Source organism: Nanorana parkeri, unplaced genomic scaffold (assembly GCF_000935625.1).
Source record: "Nanorana parkeri isolate BGI_ZX_2015 unplaced genomic scaffold, ASM93562v1 scaffold1132, whole genome shotgun sequence".
Lineage (NCBI taxonomy): Eukaryota > Metazoa > Chordata > Amphibia > Anura > Dicroglossidae > Nanorana > Nanorana parkeri.
In genome coordinates, this window is record NW_017307400.1 from 48,727 (window position 1) to 74,618 (window position 25,892).

The 25,892-nt window shown below is 41.0% G+C and overlaps 1 protein-coding gene across 1 annotated transcript; it reads left to right on the top strand.

The window, feature by feature from the left end:
- Positions 1 to 350: 350 nt before the first annotated feature.
- OSGIN1 (oxidative stress induced growth inhibitor 1) lies at positions 351 to 10,304 on the top strand. Its single transcript, XM_018568056.1, has 5 exons — positions 351 to 440; positions 3,694 to 3,830; positions 5,512 to 5,703; positions 7,352 to 7,443; positions 9,152 to 10,304. The coding sequence occupies exons 1-5, from the start codon at positions 377 to 379 to the stop codon at positions 10,089 to 10,091; spliced, it is 1,425 nt and encodes a 474-aa protein (XP_018423558.1). The 5' UTR covers positions 351 to 376; the 3' UTR covers positions 10,092 to 10,304.
- Positions 10,305 to 25,892: the final 15,588 nt, after the last annotated feature.

The following is a 25,892-nucleotide window of genomic DNA, read 5'->3' on the forward strand; positions in this document are numbered from 1 at the left end:
GGGAGATTTCCTCCAAATTCCAGTTGCGTCTTTAGGAGAAAAGGTGAAGGGAAATTTCCCCAATGGCACACAAATGGCAAAAAAAACTGGCCGGGTGTTTTAATCTTTCCCCACTCTATCCAAGTTTTGGCTATGTAAACACTTAGAGCATTGGGGGTACTTTAGGACAGGGAATTGTTGGGACATATTGAACAGCACTCTTCTTTTCAGCACTGAAATTAACAACGCCAGACTTTCAGTGCCAGAATATAATGTACCACAGTAACTGTATTTATTTAGCTCAATCATAGAGGGGACAACATGTACCAAATATCAATCATTTAAACCCACATTTTCTAATTTCAGATACTCCGATCTTTTTCTCCAAGAGGCCACAATGTCTATGGAATTAGCAAATTATCAGACCAGTGAAAGGTCGCCCCTTCCCGTGGTTATTATTGGTAAGTGCCTGCCTGCTGGCTTTCCATAATGCTTAGTCACTGTCTAGTCAGGATGACATCTCTAATAATACTTATAAAACTGAAACAGAGAAGTTTCTCTGCAAATTTCCATGTAGACCACTTCCACTTTAGCAATAACCACTCTCAGCCTAAAGACAGCCAAGTCAGTGGGATTGCTTCTACATCTATCCCTCAAAAAGAGACGAGTTTGCTCAGTTTCATTGTTTTTAAAATATTTCTGCAATATTTTTTGAACCATGTTGTTCCCATCAGCCTTGAAGATTTGTTAAATAAACAAGGAGCAAAAAGGACAATCACCAATTGCAACTGCTGTTAAAGAAGAAGGGAATTTTAAAAACTAAGTGCTCATTTTGTCTAGGGGACTCAAATAAACCATATATACTCGCCTTATCCTCAATCCCGCGGTGGTCAGCACTCAGCTCTCTCCCGGTCCGCTCCAGCTGTCAAATGTCCCCAGTGTCCTCATGTCTAATACAAGTCAACAGACCTGCACAAGATGTGATGACATCGGCAGTCCTTAGACTGCCAGAGCCTGGGGAGAAGAGGCCATGGGGACTGTTCTTTTAGCCCGACAAGACCGAGGAACAGGTCGATATATCTGTTTTATTCAGCCCCGCTAGACAAAACAAGCACTTAAATCCCACTGAGCTCCACTACAAGTGTACATTTTTTTAATTCCCAGAGTTATTCTTTAAAAGAAAGGAAACCAGTACAAGATTCTGATTGGTTGCTCTGGTTAATACACTTTGTTTCAATTTTATTACATAAGCCAGTTGATGCATACCATTTGTGACCAAATTGCAATTTACAAGCAGCTGTAGCCACATGTTCTTGAGTGCAGAATTCTGATTGGGTGGCAAGTGGCCATAGTGTGCTCCCAATCAGAGGCCAGAGATGACTGGCTTGGCAACATTGGTTCATGTGCTTTTAAATCTATAAATGCAAAGGGCTCTTTTTACTGTTTTGTCCCTTACGGTACCTCATATCTGTTACCATTTACATTACCATGTTGGCAATCTGGCACAACATTGTCTTATACAGGCCAAAACATGTAATGATGTAGTGGCATTTACAGTAAAAGAGAACAAAGCTAAGATACAAGATACAACAAGCAACCATTTAAACACACATGCTTGGCATGATATTTTTATATGCATTTACGTTGGGTGATGTCATAAATGTAACCTTTATCCTATTTGCCATATACCTACATTATATTCTAATTAGGATAACCATTAGTTTACAGGCACAGAAGGACCAGCTGTAACTTGTATTACATTACATAAGTGCACCATGCCCATACCCACTGATATCCCTCCCAGGGAGCGCTGGAAGTGGCTTAACAGGTTCTCTGTAGGGGAGCAATACATTATTGTTTCAAATGTAATCATATCTCTCTGACCACCACAGAGTGCACAGACATGTATTGTGCTCTTACATTCATTCAGGGAAAACATGTATGGGAAAAATACAACAATGTTCCACCAAGAATACTCTGTGTTAAAGCTGAACATCAGCCTAATTATGAATGAAAATACATATATGTAAACTGCCTTACCTGCTTAGTTCAGACAGTAATAGAGCCTGTGTCGATGGGCTTTGGGCTAGTGTCGTAGGCATTTGCAGCTTGCTTTCAGGTGCATTCAGCTTACATTTTAGATCAGTTTTAAATGCTTTCCAGATCATTCTAAGTTCATTGACAGGTGAATTTGAGCTCTGTCTAAAGGTGACCATACACTTTACAACCATCGCAATACCTTAGTCTTGCGATGGTTGTAAAGTAATTAAAAAAACGTACGATCTGCCCATCTTGGACAGGCAGATCGTACTCTCGATCATCGCAAGCCCGCCCCCTTGAGGGGCGGGCTTCCGATGACCGCAATGCTGAACTGGCAGTGTGCGCACACCGGCCCGTTCGGCATTTGTCTCCCGAGCACCGTTCAAACCAGCCGAAAATCGTACGATTTGCGGCTGGCTTTCTAGCATGCTCCTTAGACAAAAGACGTGCGACCTTACAGTAGAAACGGTCGCACGTCTTTGTTCACACTGCTCGATTCTCGTACGATCGCGGGATTTCCCGCGATTCTCGTACGAGAATCAAGCAGTGTATGGGCACCTTTAGCTTCATCAATGTGCTTCAAGTTGCTTTTCCATTTCCACTGACTTGTATAAGGAGAGAAGCAGCCCGTCCACACAGGACCTTAAAGTAGTTAGGCAATATACATGAACCACTGAATTACCCCCCAGCCTGCAGATAGAACTATGAATGAGAGCATGGGGGCACTGATAGCATTATCATTCTGCTCCCCTTCTATCATCAAGCTCCCAGTGTTGGATTGACAGCACTGTGCAACACAGTAAAGCTTGAGAGATTCACATTGCTAATCATTCTTCTCACAGTCGGATACTTGCTGTAAAGGGAATCTTATACAGGACACATTTAGGGACTTATTCTAACTGGTGATGGTCATCTCTGTCTGACAGTAGTTCAGGTTTAAGGGGCTGTTCAAATTAGGTCCGTGCATTAATCACACAGTTCCACGCAACGCACCTACCTTACATTAACAGGGTGGCAGGTGTGTTGCATTGCCATTCATTTGGATGGCACCCCAAATGCACCTCGCATCCGCAATGCAATCGATTGCACACGATGAGCAGTATCGCAATACTGTGCGTTGCTGTATGGTGCATGCACTACTTTCACGATTAACACACCCACCCATTGTGAACGGGCCATAAGCTCTGGATTCATGTGAATGGATCCATCCATGTTGTGATTTGGGTAGTCAATCTATTTTAGGTCTATATAACTGTAAATACAAATGGTGACTGTGGATCCCAATTTATACCTTGTCTGGTGTATATGTTAGCATATATAACTCTAACTGTGTAATAGGCAATACTCTAGGACATGTTGATTTTCCTTTTTCTGGAATTACAATTGGCTTACAACTTTAACCCTCGACCATAAGCCCTTGATCTTCCAGATCTGACATAGAATACACAATAGATGGTAGGTTCTAGTACAGTGCATGTAGCTTTCATCTACTTTGCCCCCGGGAGCTGTCCATTTGTGGTTCTCATATGTTCTTGTATCTGATAATGAAAATGGATTACCTATCCAGTTCTGTTAATGTTTATAGAGTGTATTACAAACATGTGCTTGATTCATGTGTTGCTTTCAAGAACCTATAGATATATCTATAAATGATTTATGCTTGCTTGCTTTTAGGTAATGGCCCATCAGGGATTTGTCTGTCCTACTTATTGTCTGGATATACTCCATATGTGAAAGAGGGAGCTGTTCATCCCAATCCATTGTTACAAAGGAAACTAGAAGAATTCCCTCATGTTCCTATCACACAACAGGTTTGTGTACACTTATATATGGAATTACGCAATCACATGATGGTTGTTTGAGATATGTGCAACATCTGCAACATATATTGTATTGTTAGCAGTGGCTAGAATTGGTTACTGTGTCTATTTTAAAGATAAATGCAGAAGTAATAGCTGCAATATGGCTAAAACTTAAGCAAATGGATCTCAAAGAAGCATAGGGAACATCTGTGGCAAGCCAAATGCTTTCATAGCAATCTAATATTGGAGCTATGCTGGCATTCATTTAATTCTATTCTTTTGTCAAAGTAAGAGAAAAGAGCACAGATTTAGAAAAAAAATCAGGTCTTTCAAGCAATGAACACTCCATTACATGAGGTTTTTTGACAACCAGCTAGCTGATGACACTATAGGAGTCCAGCCCTGTGGAAAGGTCACCATGGCCTACAGGTGCCTCTTCTAGCCAGGACTAGATTATCACCGTGAATCCATGGAGGCAATAGCCTTAGGGGGCTACAGTGTGGAAATATTATTAGCTGATGTTGAATTGCACACACCATAGTTCTAAGTCAGTGTATTAGTCTGAGGTCAGTCAAAACAAAATAAGAGTTCATTTTTCTATAAGCAAACTGTATAATAGAGGCTTTTGAGTTATATGTAAAATTCTTTGAAGGGACTTAAAATAAGACTTTAAGACTGACAATGTTGAAACTCTATGCCCTTTACATAGTACCCACTGTGTTGTCAGGTGGAGACCTTCTTTTTAGGAAGGGTCTAAAAATACCTTACATAGTTCATACCAATAGCTTTCTGTAACTGTGTTAAATATACTGGAGGAATTTATCAAAGCTGGAGCAGACAAAATCTGGAGCAGCTGTGCATGACATTCTCTCTTTAGTTTGTTCAGTTAAGATTTGAAAATTAAATAGAGAAGCTGATTGGTTGCCATGCACAGCTGCTCCAGATTTTGTCTGCTCCAGTTTTGATAAATTCCCTTCACTGTATTTTCTGTGTGCTAACGTTGTGGTGAGCAGTGAAGCCGATTGCTTGAAGCTTCACCACAATATTCACACTTTGCCATGACCTACACAATGGTCCCTGAGGTTTATTGCAGATTTTTAAAGGTGAACTATAGGGTCAGGGCTTTTCCCCATAGTTCTCTTAAGGGTCACGGGAGGACATAAACTAGCGCCCTCCCGTCACCCAAAGCTACAGCTCGCGGTATACTGAGACGCCGCAGCCGGGACAAATCCCGACATTACTGTCTGGATCCACCCAGCTGCGTGAGTTACAGCCGGCTCTGCCTATCTAGAGGGAGAGCCAGCTGTACCCGCCCCCGTCCGTTCCGCCAGTCAGCGCTGGGGAATCGGACAGGGGAGGGGGAAACCCTGCAGGGAGCCGTGAGTGACAGCGACGGCTCTCTGCAGGGATAGGATTGAGAAGTGAGCGAGCGACGGTATGTGTTCGCTCACTTCCCGATCTATTGAGCCGACCTCTGACAGTTTCATTGTCACAGGTCGGCTAGAACTATGAGGTGAGTGATTTTTACTCGCCTCATAGTTCTCCTTTAAAATACAAAGTACAGAGTACAAAAAGTACACAAGTAGAGAAACCAAAACACTCCCCACATTGGTGATGGGAGGTAACGAACAATGACTATTGCTACAACAATGAATACATTTACACCTTACTTTTGTTTTGCCATATCCAGGATTTGGAGTATTTGTCTGAGGGTTTGGAAGGACGCTCCAGCAGCCCAGCCGCTCTGCTGTTTGACACTCTGCTCAGACCTGACACTGATTTTCTTGGAGATGTGGAATCTGTGCTGAGCTGGACTCTAGAGCCAGAGAGAGCAATTCCTCACTTGGTTCTGGGGAGAGGACCACCAGGAGGCGCTTGGAATGTGAGTTTTTTAAAATATAATTTACAAATGGATCACATTAGAAGAGGAAGCTGCAGAACACATAAAGAGAAGCCGAGCGCTTTAGCTACTGTTATTTGTAAAACAGACTTATAGTATACATCTGCACACTTGACTGTTCTAAAAAATTAAAGTAGACTTATACTAAGGTTTTAAAATAGAGTTTTGTTAAAGCCACATTTCATGGGGAAAAAAAATCATAATTTACACACCACTCTGGGTGTGCAAATTATCATTAAAGCTAAATGTGATGTGTGGAGAGCGGCTGCAAAGTATAAAAGTTTTACCTGGCAGGGCGATGCGTCTGGAGCACTCTATTGCCCAAGTCTCATCCCTCACTGGCCACAGAACCTGGAAGCTCGGTGTTATGTGTAGGAGCCAGCATGCTGAAGGTAAGATTTTTATACTTTGCAGTGGCCCTCCACACATAACGCGCTGCTTATTAATGATAATTTACACACCTAGTGCGGTGTGTAAATATCATTTTTACCTGCAGTGTGGCTTTAAGTGTCATCCTGGGATGGAAAGATACAATGTCACAAAGAGTTGTAACACTTCCCTTTTTGGAGAAAATTTTGCTCTGGGCCCTTTCCATTGCTGATCATATGATCAAACATAGGCATACCTTTTAGTTACCTCTGCTCAGGAGAATGGAGGTTAAGAATTGCTGAAATTCCTTTGACTCATGTATGTGAAATAGAATTATGATATAATAGAACACCGAGCAAACAATAAAATTACTAGGGATGCACCTATATATCGGCGCCGAAACATATCGGCCGAAAATGGCACTTTTGGCATAATGCCGAAAGAGCCATGTTTCGGCCGATACATCGGCGCATCCCAGGTTTCTTTTCTCCCCGCTGGGCGCTGCTCTGTGTTCCAGCGGGGAGAAAAGAAAGTGACAGCCGGCCGAGCGCTGCAGGACGAGAGCGCTGTGAGCGGCCGGCGTCTCTCCTCCCACACCGCTCAGCCGCCTATCAAAGTCTGGCAGAGCGGTGTGGGGGCGGAGACAGCGCTGTCACAGGAGGCTGGGCTCTCCTCTCTACACCGCTCGATCAGCCTCCTGTGACAGCGTTTCAGAGAGAAAAGCAAGGTACGTTAACTATCAAGGTATGTTAACTATATCCTCAATTATGAATGAATGGGAGTGATCTACATCACCCCCATTCATTCATAATTGTAGTTATAGTAAACTCACAATGTTCTCATGTTATCAATGAACAGGAACACTCAGTATAGAGGGTTCCTGTTCATTGATAACAGGGGACACAGAAAAAGAGATTGAGGACTCTGTGTTTTCAATCTCTTTTTCTATTTTAAAAGGGAAATATCAGGGGTCTGTTTAGACCCCCAATATTCCCCTGAAGCCCCTAAAAGAAAAGTAAAAATATTTAATAAAAAATGAATTAATAAATATAAAAAAATTAAAAAGTTTATAAAAAATAAAATATTTAAAAAAATTGAAAAAATAAAAAACATTTTCGGTTTCGGCCTGACATTTTTTGTTTGTTTCGGTTTTAACATTTCCATTTCGGTGCACCTCTAAAAATTACTTTCAGGAAAAAACATTTTTGTTTTGTTGCTATGTCTCTGGAAACTGCGTGACTACAAATATGTTCTATTTCAGGCCATTGCGGGATCCATGATTACTCTAAGCCGCGGGGACTGGATGGGCCTGCCTGATCTTTCATTTCAAGACTGGATGAGGATGAAAAGGAGGTAAGGAACCAAACATACAACCAAGCTCTAATGTATGGGGACTGTTTAAAGGGAATGGTATTTTTTTAGTGGTTTTGGATAACATGTAAACAAAGCAGCTCATTATATAAAAAGTTATCCATATATGTCAATGTTTTAAAAACCTTCTTTCTATGAAGAATTTGTAAATATAAGTACTGATTGACAAGCGAAAGACCTGTGAATCAGCAGTAGCAATGCATATACTCACACCCCTTGCAACATCTTCTCTTGCTACAATAGTGCAAGCAGACACAGCCTACATGAGGATAACAATGCTGCTCTGAATTCTGGAGCAGTACAGCAGTGTTGTCACTCAGCATGACATGGCTTTCATGGCAGGCTTAACAGGCATTTGCAAGATTTTACAGGGGGACTAATGGAAAATGTTAAGTGATGCATCACATGTGTTTTTCAATGGGAGGCAGAAAATGACATAGAACCACTGGATGCTTCCTGTTATGGGCCATCTACAAATCTTTATACAGTATATAACAAAAACATTGATGACCATGCTTCTAAAACTGTGAAGGCCAAATAGAACTTTTGTTTAAGGATAACGCTGCTGTAATCAATAACATATACACCCACTGGAAATACACAACATTTTCCTACATTAAACTACATCTGTCCCAATTAAATTAAATTGTCTCTTGTTTTCAAATGATAGTGTGCTGGCAGCTAAACAGTACATTCAAAGCTGCAAACCTTAGCAAGTGATTATATGGAAGAATTTTATATTTTATGGTTAACTATCCTTTCCTTAACCAAAACCTTAGATGAAAGTTCCTTTATACAGACTGCTTCTATATCTGTAGAGAAAATGAAGCCAAGCATCTCCTCATTAGGTAGTTATACCCTGGTCCTGAGCCTGTTCAGTTGATGTAAAATATATAAAGCATCTGTGTCTATTATCTTATATGTACTGTATGTTCATAGGAATTCTTGAAAACACTTGGAGGAAGGCCAGGCTTTGGGGTCACCTGATAAGACCATTACAGAAAACTCCAATTTGCAATACAAGAACACAGTCTAAAGCAGATAACTAGTATGATTACAACACCGCCTACAGACTGGCTAATCTGTATTTATCTCAGTTACTCATACTGCACATAGCTTGCATTCTGAACATGGATACATTTATCTCATACACAACTATCCCATTCTGGAAACAGTAATCTTATCTGATGTTAAGGGTTCTTGTACTGTGAAAAGGATTTATTTTCTGCACAAATGAACAGCACCGACTTTGAGTTTTAATTGCAGATTTTTGCATTGAAATGAAACTGCACTTTGCCGGTACTGGGCCAGGTTCACGTTAAATAAGGGACCAAAAGGAGACTGTATTTCTCATCCCTGTGCTTCTCTACCCTGCAGATAACACAAAAAATAGCCAATTCTTCTGGGTAAGGGGAACACATAACATTCCGCCTGCCTTTCCACAGTGCTTAGCGCCTAAGTGGCCAGTCCCATTACCCAAAGATCTGTAACTTATCAAGTAATCTCAGCATTTTCCTATTGCTCTACCATACAAGAGACCAAGCAGAGCCTCATTCTCACACAGAGCAGTGGCAAAGACAACAGGCATACTAATATCCAGAAATTCTATATTATAACAATATTAGTTTTCAAAGCTAGTGTAATAATACAGTAGTTATTTTGCTAACCACCTACTTGCTTTTTTTTTTAGGAACCTCCGAAATGATAGGTCCACTGCAGGCGACATCTTGAACTATTACCAATACTATGTAAAGAATAAAATACTTCAGAACAACTTTGTCTCAGGGGCTGTTGTCAACTCTGTTGTAAGAATGAACGAAAGTGAGGAGCATTTACCAGAGAACAAGAGCATCTTCCAAGTGAGTGGCTTCATCAAGAACAATTCAGGAATCAAACAGAATTTCTGTGTCTATGCAAAGAATGTGGTTCTGGCCACAGGAACATATGATAGCCCTTTAAAATTGAGTATCCAAGGAGAAGATCTTCCTTTTGTGTCCCACCAGATCTCTGCTCTTGAAGAGGCTGTGAAGACAAAAAAAGTCCACCAAGACTCAGACCCAGTACTGATCATAGGCGCAGGGCTGACAGCTGCAGATGCCATTCTGTTAGCGCATCACTACAACATCCCCGTAATTCATGCCTTTAGAAGACGGGTTAATGACCCAGGACTCATTTTCAACCAGTTACCTCAGGTTATGTACCCAGAGTACCATAAGGTGTACCAAATGATGAAAGAACAATCTGTCTTTCAAGGTGGACCATATGAAGGTTACATGAGCCTTCCTGAGCACCATGCAGTCTGCTTTAATGATAACAAGAAATGTATCTTCAGGGATAAATGTGGACAACACAAGGCATTCAGTGTCTCCATGATCCTAATTCTTATTGGTTCCAAACCTAACTTGTCTTTCCTTCCAAACAATGGCAAGTACCTATCTCTGGACACCGAGCAGCCATTCAGCTCTAAAAGGAACCCACTGGAGATCGATCCATTCACCTATGAGTGCTTACAGGAGAAAGGCCTGTATGCAGTTGGACCTCTGGCTGGTGACTATTTTGTACGTTTTGTCCAAGGAGGCGCTTTAGCTGTTGCCAACTCTCTGCTGAAATCTCAGAGGAGACCTCCTTAATATTAAACATGTTGTTTTGTAATACCAAGAGCTGTATCACATCTCAGCCATAGCACTGGCAAAAAAGACATTCTAGTGTGCAATAAGACACAAGCAGAATGCCCTAGCCAGCACTACAGCCAGCCAAATGCAAATCATTCCACCTTAGATGAAGGCACTTATGCTGCTGTTGTTTTTTCACTTTAGATCAGCAATGCATTGATATTTATAAGCTATTGTGTATATATACATTTCGCAGTTTGAAAAAACTGAAAATGTGTCTATTTTAGTTACAAGGAATATTTTCATATTTGTAAAACTATTAAAGATTTTATGGAAAAGTCTATATTTTAATGTATAACATATACATTTTAATACTGAATTTCAGTTATTTTTACAAAGTGCGTGTGATTGGAGATTGATTATATGCCTACTCGTTTTAAAATACTGATGAACATGTTATTATTCACACTCATGCAAAAACAAATGACATATCCTATATTGTCTAATGTTTTAAGATGCAGAATAAAAACTGTTATCCCCCTGTTATGTTAATTAGGTTAAGCCTAAAACTGAGCCCATAGATCTCTTTAGTTTGTTCAGTTAAGATTTGAAAGTGAAAGAGAGAAGCTGATTGGTCGCCATGCACAACTGCTTCAGATTTTGTCTGCTCCAGTTTTGATAAATCCCCTCAATATCTTTATAGCTGATGCCTTTTTGACATGGAGAACTGCAGGACTCAGGAAGACAGGTTTCGGAAATTGATCACCACAAACGTATCCACTTGTAAATTTACACCGGTGCTGAATTTAATTCACATCATAAGGCCAATTCTGTTGTAAATGTGTTTTTATGTATGTTATATTTAAATGTGAGACACACCTAAAATATACAACATAATTTTGGCATATTCCTTTTTAATTTTATATTTTTATATTTAAGATGGATGAATAATGTACCTATATTTTGTACTTGAATATATTTTTAAATAAACTTGTTCATGATGACTGAAGAGGGTTGACTTCTTGCTAACATAATAACATTGATTAAATACTCTGAATTCCCTTTAATCCTATCTAAAGAAAATTCTAAATCTCTGCTGCTTATTATTAGACATAGAGACACATGATAGGAAGTGTCGTATGCCAGGAATGCTCTCTTTGTTTATAGGAACTGATCGGATTCTTCCCTTATCTTATTGGTGCAGTTTGAGAGAATCAGGCTGATGGTAATAGGAAACATGAATTATTTCTTTTAATTGATCCTCGTGTCTTGATCTGTCTTCTTTTTCTGATTATTATGGGGTCTATTCACTAAGATGCCGAAGGATCTAGCCGTAGCTTCTGCTGATCCTTCAGCTACCTTCGATCCTAGGGCTCCTTCGATTCAGTAGAACCGAAGGGCTGCTGTACGGGCTATTCACTACCCAGATAGCAAGCAACTGAGCTGCAAGTTTGAAAATGACTTGCTAAACTATTGCAGACTTTGTTTTTGTTGCACAATGACAGCAAGTCTGCATTGCAAGTCTCCAGACCAGCGAGCTTGCAGACCTCTTGCTAAGACCTGCAGGACTCTTGCTGTAGACTTGCCAAGCAAATTTGCTACAAATTCAACTAGAACTTGTGCTGCAAGTGTTCTGCAAGTCTACAACTTGCCAGGAATATGTGCAGCAAGTTAACAAAAATTACAATTTCACCCTGCCACAAGTTTGTAGCAAGTTATCCTTGCTATCTGGGTATAGCCCGTACAGCTCCCAAAGTTGGCCGAGCGGCTCAGTCGAGCCGAAGGCATATGCTTTTGACAGCTGGGCTCCGGCCAGTTTCAGAGAGATCAGCGTCCCTGGTTACCAGATAACCAGGGACCTTGTCATTACACACTGAGCGGCCTCTCATCATCAGATCCCCCTCTGGTGATTGAAAGCAGTATTGGGGGCTTGGGATAGAGGGAGGAAATTTATGATGGTGGCTTGGGATGGAGGGGGGAAGTTTATTATGTGTGCTGGGGGGTTGGGAGGGAGAGGGGAAGTTTACTATTATTTTTGCTGGGGAGCAGTGTATTATATGTGTGTGGAGGGGGCTTGGAAGGGGGAGCGAAGTGTATTATATGTGTGTGGAGGGGAGTATATTATTTTATGTGTGGGGGGCTTATAACGAGGGGGGGTGTATTATTTTGTGTGTGCAGGGAGACATGGAATGTGGGGGGGTGTATTGTTTTATTTGTTATGGGTGGAGTGTATCTTTCCGTGTGTGTGTGTATATTAGGCCCCATTCACACCTATATTTCAGGTGTGATTAGGGATTCCTGTGTCATAAACGTGTGTTTTCCTGCACAGGGATCCCTAATCTGGCATTTACATGCAGCAACTGTCACCCATTCAATATAATGATCAGGTGATAGCCGCTGCATGTAAACGCTTGCACACTGCATGTAATCATATGTGAAAGAATTACATGCAGTTAGGAATCAATCACTGTCCCTGGATACACAATCGTGTACCCAGGGATAGTGATTGTTTTTGTAACTGCATGTAATTGTATGACATGATTACATGCGGTATGCAGGCAGTTACATGCAGCGGCTATCACCTGATCATTAACTTGAATGGGTGACAATTGCTGCTTGTAACATATGCAGACATTAACACTAGTGTATTTAGTAGTGGCCCCCACGGGAATAAAAAATTTGTCCAGTGGCCCCCCGAGTTAATTGGGTTTGAGACCCCTGATTAAGGCTGGGTTCACACCTGGGCATAAGGAATATATGTGTTTGCCGCGCGTTTTTACCGTGATTTGCTGTAAAAGAAACGCGTGACAAACGCGTTTCCGAGGGCTATCCGGCTGTATCCTAATGGATACGTGTGGCAAATACGCCCCAAAGAAGCTCCTGTACTTCTTTGGGCGTAGGGCGTTTTTCATCGCGTTCCTACGCGCTGTAAAATGCCCAGGTGGGAACCATGCCCATAGGCAATCATTGGTTTTCACATGTTGAGCGTTTTACAGCGCGTAGGAACGTGCTGTAAAACGCCCCGGTGTGAACCAGGCCTTAAAGAGTTATAGGTGGGGAGACTGCCAGTACTCACATTCAGGGCTGCCATCAGGGGGGTACGTCCGATACTGCTCGTCTGATGTGGCACCGGACGGAAGTGACATTACTTCCATTCCGGCAGCAGAGGAGGCCAGGTGTACAGGCACCTGGAGCTGGTAAGAGGAGCTGGGAGGGAGGGAGAGAGGGGGATGAAGCCCTGACCAGCCCACCTGAGACCCCTGCTGAGCCCACCATAGAGAGTAAGTATCACTAATGGTATATTGCGCTGTATAATGTACCATCAGCTATAGAGGAATACAAATCCCAGCAATACATTATACACTGTATGTATAATGTATTGCTAGGATGTGTTGTATTCCTCTATAGCTGGTGGTATTCGGCATTGTGCTGTATAATGTATTATTGCTGAGATTTGTAGTGCTCTATAGTTGGTGGTAAAGCCATGGTCTAAAGCCATGTAAGGGGCCCCAAAATTTCTGATGGCTGCCCTGCTCACATGTAACAAAATGTTTGTAACAAACTGTTTAGGTCTGAATAGCTTGAAACATTTTCCTGTTCCAGCAAGTGCCTCCAACCAGCATCCATGATAAACGATGTCTCCCTGTCTGATGCATCACTTTCTGCCAAAATAAATTTCTATTATACATGTATTGAAGAAATATGACACCTGACACTAATGCCTATATCTGTAGGGTTACAGACAACAGAAGCGGACCAGCTGAGATAAGTAAAAGTGTAATAAGTAACCATCAACATACTTTTAAAAGAAAAGGGTGTTCCTTTAGGTGAAACAGAATAGGGATGAATTTACTAAAACTGGACAGACAGAATCTGGAGCAGCTGTGCGTAATAACCAATTAGAGTCTATCCTCAGCTTGTTCAGTTAGGCCCGGTTACCACCTGGGCGTTTTTCCGTGCGTTCGTACTCGCGGAAAAACGCTCAAACAGGGAAATGCCATTATTTTCAATGTGCATGGTTCCCATCTGGGCGTTTTTCCGCGAGTACGGACGCGCAGGAAACCGCCCTATGCCCAAAGAAGTACATGTACTTCTTTGGGGCGTTTTGGTCGGGCGTTTCAATACACCTAGGTGTGAACCCAGCCTAAAGCTTTGGGAATGAAAGCCAGAAACTGATTGGTTGTCATGCACAGCTGCTCCAGATTCTGTCTGCTCCAGTCTTGCTAAATTCCCCTCAATGTAATTATTGCAACTTGATGAAAAAGATGTCATACTATTTTTATTTTTAGTATTTTATAACCCCCCTTCTATCAGCCACTTTAGAAAGTGAAAATCCATCTCCAGAACATTTGAGGAAAGCTGCAGCTGAGGAAGTCTGGCGCAGTCTTATTCTTATTCATGAGCATTGCTATCTGGCTGTTATCAGCTACAACACACGTAGCCTGTAAAAAAAAGTCATCAATTATTTCCTCAAATAGTAATGTGATTTATAACACAATATAAGGTTACAAATCAAAAGGCTAAATGATGTCACATGCCACAGAGTAAATTGAAACAAAATTGAAGTATTTCCTGTTTCTGTTGCACCAACTTTTATAAATGAAATAATACCATTTACATATGCTCTCTTCTCAAGTTCACAACCTTACAGGCAAACCAAATTGGAAGCAAATGGCGGTGGTAGGGGACTGGATCTCTGAATAAAATAATACGAATAACAGAGAATTCTCTGCATTTTTAAACTTGAAATCAAGTTTAAAGATGGTTTTAATAGTCTGGCAAAGGGGACACATTGGGTAATCCATTGGTGAAGGTAAGGTAGTGTAGAGGGGTTGAGAAGGTTAAGAAAACCTGAAAAAACCTATGACCCTTTTAGGGGGGGAATTAACTTAGCACTTTGCTCTTGTGTCAGGGGAAGAAGCCAACATAAACACTGGGATATTAAAGAAGATGGTGGCCGCTGTACCTACTGATCCAGCAATACATAGCCACTAAGGGGTCTATTCACAAAGCTGCCAAAGGATCTGGCCGTAGCTTCATGCAGTGAAAAATAAGTGAGTAGAGGTGATTCAATGGCTTTATCTTCTTGGAAGACATTAATGATTTTGCCACTTTTTCTCCTTAAAGTCGGTAGTGAAAGCTGATGTCTATGTCCACAAGCTAATGGTATTAATTTAAACATTGATATAAACTATAGGTGCGCAGAGCTCATGCATAACCATACTGACCCGTACCTTGAATGCATTCAGCAAGGGGTGACTTCAACAGTAGCAATCAGAGAATGATTTTCCTGATTTGATAGTTAGTGATTATAACAACCTGGACACACACATTACAACCATCGCAAGACTTTTGTCTTGCGATGGTTGTAAGGTAATTAAAAAAACGTACGATCTGTCTATCTTGGACAGGCAGATCGTACTTGCGATGATCCCAAGCCCGCCTGCTGGGGGGCGGGCTTCCGATGACCGCAATGCTAAACGAGCAGTGTGTGCGCAACACCGGCCAGTGCAGCTTTTATCTTGCGAACATGCCACACACCCGCCGACAATCGTACGATACTCGGCGGGTTTTCGAACATGTTCGTAAGTTAAAAGTCGTGCAACCTTACAGTAGTAGAGGTCGCACGGCTTCCACACACCTTGCGATAATCGTACGATCGTGCGATTTCCTGCGATTATTGTACGATTATCGCAAGGTGTGTGGGCATCTTTAGCCATTGCCTCATACAATTATTATTGACCTTTGCTGCCGCAGACTTGTTTCCACATGGGCCTGTATTGAAACTGTGCTTGTGTAATCACTGGTAAGAGTATCTTTAATAGGACCTGTCAAACAATGTCAATTTTTAAAGGTACAAACCCTTCCTAAGAGTAGATGGCAAAAGTGGCTTCTAGAACCAGAAAGGCCACTTTGAAATATGTTTTACTTTGTTACTGGATACTAACCTTCCTGGGTTGTGACCTCAAGGCAAAACCCCAGCAGCTGACATCCACCTGTCCAACGAGGGAGCCTCAATGGCCAATTATGGCACTCGCACTGTAGAGAGTCTGTAGACAGGCCTTCATTCTACAAGTCTTGCAAAACTGAATCTAGTCTAAAAAAGGTACAAAAAAGGCTTTTCTGGCTAACAAAGTTAAAAGCAGGCACTTGCGGTGGCTTACTGCTTGGGATAACCCTTATTTCTAAAGTTTAAAATGTCTAACAGGTTCTCTTAAAGTCATTAAAAAGCTTAGTGATAGTGACTGCCTGTGCAAGAAAACCAAATATACATGTTTCCACAGATGAGTTACATAACTGCAGAGAAGCGTAGCGTGGTGTCTTGGAAGAACACATTTTAAACAGGTACAGAGCTGTAGATTAGAATTTACAGGAACATAACTTACCATATGTATTATAATGAATGACATGGGCATAAGGGCAGCCTGAAGCTAAGTACACTAAATCCTTATGGAAAATCCTGTAATTAATGGATTTGATCATATTCTCTCACGCATGCCAGGCATGTGCACACACGTGAGGTATAGCTATCCCTCCCACACACAGAACTATATGTTCCTTTTAGAGTAATTGTATAATTTTGTGTCAGTATAAGGAGGTACAGCACAACTATAGATTGCCTTGGGAACAGATGTCTCAGTACAGAGATTTCATTTAGGGGGTTATTCACTTAGCTGCCGAAGGCCGCCGAGTGAGTAACCGAGCCGAAGTGAACAGAGCTGACGTTCAGCTTTTCTCTCCGGCTAAGGCTGGGCACACACCTTACAACCATCGCAAGACTTTTGTCTTGCGATGGTTGTAAGGTGCTTAAAAAAACGTACGATCTGCCTATCTTGCATAAGCAGACCGTACTTGCGATGATCGCAAGCCACGCCCCCTGAGGGGATGGCTGATTTCAGCTGTACATCGGCTCTGTATGGCTGTCTTCGGTCAGCCGAAAATGCTCTGCCAAAGTGCCGAAGGAGGTCGACTCAGCCGATCCAACATCTGGATCGGCTGAGCTGAAGCTTCGAAAGTTTTAAAAATTATTTAAATAAATGTAAAAAAAAATAAAACAAAAGACAAGGTTTTGACAAGTCTTTAATTAAATAATTAATAATTTAGAAAATAAAATAAATAAATTGATGCACCAACGTAATCCACGTCAATCACGTAATCCACGTTAAAAACGACGCATGTAGTCCCGACGCATGCCGACCCGACCACACGCGCCAAACTCCCGCCGCATAATGTCGAATCTGACAGATGGCGGCAAAATATAAACAATTAGGCAGAGCTAGTGGTGACATCACCGCTAACTCCACCCAACTGTTTCCTATTGGCCGGCACCTGCCAGAGTCTTCTAGCAGGCCCCGGCCAATAAATAACAACTGGACAGAGTCGGCCATGACATCACAGCCGGCTCCGCCCAGTTGTTAATGACAGATCAGCGTCCCCAGGTCATTTGGGGTGGCTGATCTGACATTACAACTGGGCGGAGCCAGCTTTGAGATCACCATTTGCTGCCATTTGCGTAAAGAGCCACAGGCCTTTCTCCACACTTCAGGTGTCACTACGGCTCAGCCTAGCTGAAGCATATGGGTTGAGTTCGGCTGAACCGCTCGGCTGCCTTCAACTGCTGTACGGCCTATAGTAAATAGCCGGTACAGCAGCCCGACTGAACCTGAAGTGAGCTGAAGGATCAGCAGAAGCTATGGCTGGATCCTTTGGCTCATTAGTGAGTAACCCTTTTAGTCTTTTATGGAAGACAGTTAAAATGTAAGATACATGTTTACTGAAGATTATGTAATGATTATATACTGTACAATTTAATACAGATTCCCAATCATTTTCAAATTATTTTTTAAAGGGTTGGTCCGACCTTTGCCGTTTTCATTAGTTCAGGGGCATTGCTAGAATGGTGGAAGACCTGGGGCACCCAGAGGAGATAAAGGTTACGGTGAACCATAGCAAATGGTGTGTCTCAAATTTCTGTATGCTGTCCTGTGCATTCCCTATTCCACATTGACACATTCAGTATGTGGTGCTGTACATTTCCTATTCCACACTTACTCGTTCTGTGTGCTGTACATTTCCTATTCCACAATGACTCATTCTGTGTGCTGTGCAGTACATTCCCTAATCCACAATGACTCCTTCTGCATGCTGTGAGTACTTTCCCTATTCCACAATTACTCATTTTGTATGCTGTACTGTACATTCCCTAATCCACAATGACTCATTCTGCATGCTGTGCTGTACATTCCCTAATCCACACTGACTCATTCTGCATGCTGTGCTGTACATTCCCTATTCCACACTGACTCATTCAGTATGCTGTGCTGTACATTCCCTATTCCACACTGACTCATTCTGCATGCTGTGCTGTACATTCCCTATTCCACACTGACTCATTCAGTATGCTGTGCCGTAATTTTCCTATTTCACCTTTACTCATACTGTGTGCTGTGAGTTTTCTTTTTAACCCTCCATTTTAAACACTGTGCTGTGTCCATGCTTCCCTTCCACAGATCTATATTTACCCTTATATCGCCAATGCCTCCTCTTTAGTCCTTTGTGGCCTTCCATGGTAATTAGGGTGTTGTACAATGGTGTTTTCTTTCCTGTTGAGGGCCCATTACATTTTTTTCTATGGAGCCCTGTGTGATTTCTATTTATGCTCGTGCAGCAAATATACAGTAAAACATTTTTTACTGTACAGTTTTAGTAAAACTGGAGCATTACCATATGAAAAGCAAATATTTGCTTGCCGTAGGTTGTAGCCAATTTGCACTTTTAGCCTCAAGTTGCTTGATAAGCTTTAGTTAATATATGCTTTCCACAAACTTGGACAGCTAAGTGCATCAATAATTTTCACTCAACTAAAAAGTGCTTTCAAACACAGTGAATTAATGTTCTAATCATCTGCAAACCACTTTACATAAACCCCCATTAATTTGATTGCAGAGGCTGCATGTGATCATTTTTAACCACTAAGACAGGAAATGCAGAAGTATCACCAAATTTCCAGTGACCATGTACACGGTACATTAACCTCTTAAAATACTCTGTCATTAAGGTAGAAAAACTTGAACATGCAGCATGAAATCACGTTTTCAGAGAGCCTATCAGTCTCTGAATTAAAGCCCAATTTCAGCTTGGTCAAACGTTAAATTCATGGATCCCCCACAGCATCTTAAAAAATAAAACAGCAGCTCTGGCTGTTATACCCACCTCCTATCCAATGCTGTCACCCAAAGACTCCATTCAGCAATGTGGCTCCACTCCTCTAACGAGTTAAATTACATTGGTTAGTACACAACTGGAACCACTAAAATATATCAGCAAGGAATTTCTTATTGCCTTATACATTTCTAACTGACATGAAGAATAGTAGCAAGATAATAAAACATTAGCTGCCCCACGGATTCTGCCACCATAGGTCCTTTTCTATAAATCCAGCCAAAACACAGCAGGTGGTGATCCTGCTGGAGGTGACACATAAGAATGATTTATGACACAGGGAAAGAAAGCAGAAACAAAAGTGGACCTGTCATCCACACCAGCCACTAAGACCTAATCGTCACAGTGCTAATTCATTTTTATAGCATTTTTCATCTATCACATAAATATTATCTTTTTTCATTTTGTTAATGCATGTAGAGGAGAAAGAAATACAGACTTTTTGTAATATCCTGTTTCTATTGGTTCCAGTCTTCCAAATCACCAGCTAGCCATTGCATTTCCATCTGACTTCTGACAGTGATTTTTATTGTGAATGGACTTCTTTAAAATATACTTGTCACAAACCTGGGCAATTTCAATTCAGGATATGATGAAACAATAAATAAGAAGACATTCATGTAGTGAAAACCTCAGTCTAAATGATACATAGATTACCATCTATACTTTCCCTTTTTTTATGTCTCTGAAGACTCTATTGATGGCAGCACTCCAACAGAATGCTGGCATCGATTTAAATTGCATGACCTGGGAACTACAGCATTAAGAGCTTAAGAGCTCTTTGTATAGCTGTTACGTAAGTTTCTGCTGCCTTCCACACCCCTACCTTGGCTCCATAATGCCTATCTGTGTGATTCATTCGACTTAAAGATCGTTGTGATTGTTAAAGTATATATAAACCCAAGAACAAAAATTGTATATATATATATATATATATATTGAGAGAGAGAGAGAGAGAGAGAGGGGGAAAACCAATGGACGACTCAAAAAGATCTCATCTCATATTACTCAGTGAATGCAACAGTCACCTATGTGACTTTTGGAGTACAGGATGTTTTTACAACATGGCATACAAAAATATCCCTTAATGGTTTTTACCAGCTTTACATCTCTGTCACTCCAAAAGCATTGGAGTCACCTTAATAAATCATTCATAGTATTTTTACAGGGTATGTATTATTTATTGCAGAGGCACCAATGCTTTCACAGTGACAGAGATGTAAAGGTAGTGAAAACCATTAAAAGAGATGTATACAAAAATGTAACATACCACTCCTTAGATATGGTGGCTGTATTAATTTTCAGTTCGTTAAGGCTATACACGTTTTCAACAAGTACTTGTCACTTCCCTTGAGCTAAACTGATAGCACAAACTTCATGAAGTTCTCCTTTAATACATTTCCATGCAATGGAGATAAAAGAGAGGAAGAAGTGTTTGTGGTCCCAATAAGGAGAGCAGCCTAGTGATAACCATGGTGCCGTCCATAGATAAAGTGAAGGAGTGTGTATAGCCACCTAGGGACGGGAAATGTTATTTGCAGACTTTCCAGGTAAAAAAAAAGCCTTAAAAAAAAGAAAACAAATGCAACCACCAGATCTAAGGACTGCTAAGCTGCAATATATTACACATTGCCTTTTGGATTTAGAAAAGCTCTAATATGACACTTCATATCAAATAAACAAAAATAAAAACAACAAATAAAATATCAAAAAATTTAAATTCAAAGTGCTCCCCTCTGCTCCATTTACCAAAAAACAAAATAATCCACATCACAAATCTGTTGTGGATAATAAATTAGAATAAAGGCTAAACCTAATGGTCCTTTTCTTGGAAGTCAAATGAGGGGTAACCAGGTTTTTCTCTGTAACAGGAGAGGTATTAAGAAAGCAAGAGCCTGAACTTGATGAACTACCTGGTTTTAAATGCAAAGGAGTCATGTAAGGTTCACTGACATTTTTAACCCTATTGAAGGTGAGCAGCAGAGCCTGTATTATCACAAAGCAAATACATGAACTTGCTGAACTTTTTTTAACCCTTGTAGTCATCCTATTATAGCAGTATATACTATATCAGCTGTGTGTAGTCTGTACTGCAAACATTGCTACCGTATTTAAATCACTCTTCAGTATTGTGTACAATATATTATATTATTTAAACAGAATGTAAAGTGGCTTTGTATGTACAGTAAACTCCCCATTATCCGGCATTTAGGCAAACAGCACTTTCAAGCAATATGTCATATGTCCTCGATTTTTTTTTTTTCTGGTGGGTTGATGCACATAAAAAAAGCTGTTCGCTTGGTGCACACTACAAAATTTTGTTAGCAACTAAATTAGGGCTGGGGAAATTAACGATTAATTCCTCGATTAATCGTTAAACTTTTTGATAGATTAAAATTCTTTTGATCGAAAATGAAAAGACTCAACTCTCCGCCGGCTTTCGGGAGTCCCGTTGGAGATCCGGTGACGTCATGGACATCGACGTCACCGGACTCCTCCCCCCTTCCCTTTGTTAGCCGACAGAGCCACTTGGGCCGGTGAGTTTGACCAAGAAGCACCAAGCTTCTGTCTTATCTTAAACTTATATATATGCACTTTGTGGCTCTCCATTAACCCCCCTCCCTCCATCTCGCTCCCAGAAATTTGCCCATTGAAATTTACTGATATTATGTTGCAATCAGGTCTTTACATGAAATGGAATGGACAGGTGCTGCTACTTCAAATATTAAGCTAATACTTATGTTTAAATCACCCTTAGGGCTTTGCTGTTTTACTATACTATGTAAATACATTTGTAATCCAGCACATTATTATTCTGAGTTGCCCCACTCAAGCGGCGGCCATATTGAGTGGGGCACGTGAGATTAATTTTAATAATTACCAGCCCTAAACTAAATGTATTTAATTTATTATTATGAATTTATTTTTTTTACATCATGCTGCAGGTGGGCGGCTAGATTCTGCGGTCAGCAGCAGAATTTAAACTATGGGGAGAAAATTCCAGCCTGCTATTGCCTATTTCAAATTACAATAGCCAATAGCAGGCTGGCTATTATGCCCACCCACTGAGCAGAGGAGCGGACCTGAGAGAGAACTTTCTCTCTCAGGTCTACTCCTCTGCTTGGTGTACGGGGTTTCAATAGTCAGCCTACTATTGGCTATTGCAATTTGAAATAGCCAATAGGAGGCTGGCTATTGAAACCCCGCCCACCGAGCAGAGGAGTGGACCTGAGAGGGAACTTTCTCTCCCAAAGCCACTTCTCTGTTGGGTGGAGTTCCAATCGCCAGTCTTCTATTGGCTTTTGCAAATTGCAATAATCAATAGCAGGCTGGCTATTGCATCTGCCCACTGAGCAGAGCAGCCGGGCCTGATTGAAAACGTTTTCGCTCAGGTCCGCTCCTCTACTCAGTGGGCAGGGCTTCAATAGCCAGCCTGCTATGGGCTATGGCAATTTGAACTAGGCAATAGCAAACTAGCTATTGCTCCTGGCTACTTACATTCACCTGTTGGCTGCGTAAGCTAGCTGGCAGGTAAATGGGGCTGCAGGAGGACCGGGCGCAGTGGGGGGGATTGTGGTTGCTTGAGAGTTACTATTAACTCTCAAACAACCAGAAACTACAGTTATCCAGCACCTATCGATCTCGCACTCTATAGCAGTGGTTCCCAACCAATTCTTACTTGCGTACCCCTTTGCAGTCCATTAATATAAACTGTGGGTGGGCAGAGGGAGAAGCTAATAGTGAAGCATGTAGCGTGCTGCGCCGAATAGTAGGTGTGGCCAAATTGTATAAACAGTAGGAAGGGCTCAAATGCCACTGTGTCAGTGTCAATGGGATGAAGGAGAGAGCTGGTAGGCTGGGGTGGGGGGCCCTTTGGTGTACGCTATATTGTGGTTGTGTGTCCAGTGTTGTCTTGGGGTCTCTTTGGGGTGTGGTCTGTGACACTGCATTCTCTGGATCTAGAACTCCTTCCACTTAAGACAAGCAAAGGGCAGATCGCTCAGCTGGTGACCAACGGAGGTGTTGGCAGCCGGACCTATAGAATGAATGTTGGAAAATGTAGCTCTACAGACCTTCTGCACTGATTTAGCTCATGATTCCCCACTGCCACGGCTTTTTTCTGCCATAACTAAAATATTTACAAGTACCCCTAAATGTGCTGCCAAGTAAACCTGGGAATACTTGTAGACTAGGTTGGTAACCGTTGCTCTATAGTACTCCCCTTCGCCCCTCCCTGGCAGCTGCATGAAATGGTTATGTAAGGAGGTGAGAGGTGGATTAGCGGATTTAACAGAAATTTGACACTTCAAGAAGAGGAGAGGGCTATGACATTTAAGGGTTTTTTTTTCTAGTGAACTGACTTTTCCTGGAATAGTCACATTTTCGTAAGGTACATTGCAAGTGCATGTCTCTATGTCTCAGGTGGCTGTAAACTACTAAGGATTTCTAAAATCTTGGATACTTGTTTTTATTTGGTTTTCTTATGGTTATTGTATCTTGAGTATCTTTTTCTGTGTCATGATGCTGTAAAAATAAAATGGATTTAAATTTCCTGAAATATTTTGGTGACTATGAGACAATTTTTTTTGTGCTAAGAATTAGGCTGATCTTCCTGTTGTGTTATATATCTGTACCACTGCCCTTTGAAATGTTTCAATGAAGGCACGGGATCTAATAGGTGCCACTGGTAATTGGAGTTTTTTTTACATTAATAAATCATCACTATTTCTATAATAAAAAGACATGAAAATGAGTGATATATTTAAACACCAGCTCATCTCTATTATATACTATATTAAATTATTATATTTTTTATATACCGTAAAAAAATTACAAAATAAAATAATAATAATAATTACCGGTGTATATATATATTTATGTTTCAAGTAAAGTGACAGTTTCAAGTTACGTATTTAAATTTGTTAGAAAAATCACCCGATTGGTAACAAATCTTGTTTGGTATATTATTCATTTTGTATATTTTTTGTTTTCAGGCATACACTTTTCACTGGTTAGTTTTCTAAACCTCATTAGTTTGCATTTAAAGTGATATTACAGTCAAAAGGATTTGAATCTATTTCAAATGCTGATGAAATCATTTACAATGGATGCTGCTTCTTGATGTTTAAAAGTTTTAGTTTCCTGCAGAATTAGCTGGTCCCGTGAGCTCTGGCCCTGATATCCTCTTTTAGAGTGACTCCTTTTTTAAGCAGAGTGCTATGCAGTCACCCTTGTGTGTGCTAGTAAGCTGTGTATGTCTCCACAAACACAGACACAGCAAATCAAGCTAGTCCCCTCCAACTGGCCCCTTCTCTTCCCTTCTCCAAGCTAGTAGATGACAAATTGCTGGAGTCTGCTGTCCCTTGTAATCTTATACTGGACAGGAAGTTCAGGGAAGCTGAGCTGAGAGACTTGGAAGCAGCTGTTCAGAAACATGATGACAGTATGTGTTTGGGCAAAAATGTAAAACAATGCTTTGCTGGGCAATGTAGTATATTTGTTTGATCTGGACGCATTATTGAAAAAGTTTGAGAGTTTAATATTACTTTAAAATCACCCTAAAAGAAAAAAGGATGAGAACATTTGACACCCAACTTATTAAATGGGGGTAATACTAAATCTGCACAGTTTTTTAAAGGGAATGTATAGCACTTCTGCACATATTTTATTTTTTTATATGGTCAGTACCTAAAATAAAGATGTAAACAAAATTTTCTTTATCGGGTAAATATAAAAATGTGAATATTGTGCAGTCCACCAGCAGGTGCAGCTCTCCTTTTCACAAAGCCAGTTATTTCAGCTTTAACTGTGATAAGAAATACACTGTTTACAGTCATGTTTCCAACCTTATCAGGGTAGAAGTTTCCAGTTGAGTTCCAGGTTTCTATCAGACAAACAGTGCTGAAAAAACAAGCCATGTTTGCTGTGCTGTATTTTGAGCTAACTCATTTTGCTTTGGGAAATCCAATCATGTTTTTAGTTTTCTATTGTAAAACAAAGATTGTTTATATATATATAATTTAACAACCAGATATATCACAGTTTTGAAACATAAACAAAATTCAAATAACACCGAATCTAGTTATAATAATCTTCCTTTTAAGGAAAGGGATAAGTAGGCTGTCATTGATGACTAGTGATGGACCGAACACACCTGAGTTTGGTTCGAGTTCGAACTTTAGAACATGGAAAACTCATTGAAAGTCTATGGGACCTTGTAAAGTGGCAAATCTGTACAATGTATAGAACCTGCCGCAGCAAAACTGACATTTATAAAGAAACAAAAAAGCGTGCGGTTCCCCCTTTAGGTCTGTTAGGAGGGACCCCATTTAAATAATAAAAAAAATGCGTGGGGTTCCCCCTCAAAGTCATACGAGACCCTTAAGGCTTGGCAGGAATTTTAAGAAGGAACCCCACCCCAAAAAATGGGGGGGGGAAAACATGCCCCCCTGAAATTCCTAACCAAACCCTTGATTCAAGCATCGGCCTGCCAGGGTAGGAAAGGGGGGACGAGTGAGCGCCCCCTCGCCATACCAGGCCACATGCCCTCGTCACTGGGAGGGTGCTTTCCCAAGGTGCCGATGGAGACTGTCGGGG

Bases quoted from the DNA above. Each gene is read 5' to 3' on its own strand.
- OSGIN1 (XM_018568056.1), top strand. From the start codon at position 377: ATGTCTATGGAATTAGCAAATTATCAGACCAGTGAAAGGTCGCCCCTT. The intron at 5,704-7,351 runs GTGAGTTTTTTA...GTTCTATTTCAG, and splicing joins CACCAGGAGGCGCTTGGAAT to GCCATTGCGGGATCCATGAT. The intron at 7,444-9,151 runs GTAAGGAACCAA...TTTTTTTTTTAG, and splicing joins TGGATGAGGATGAAAAGGAG to GAACCTCCGAAATGATAGGT.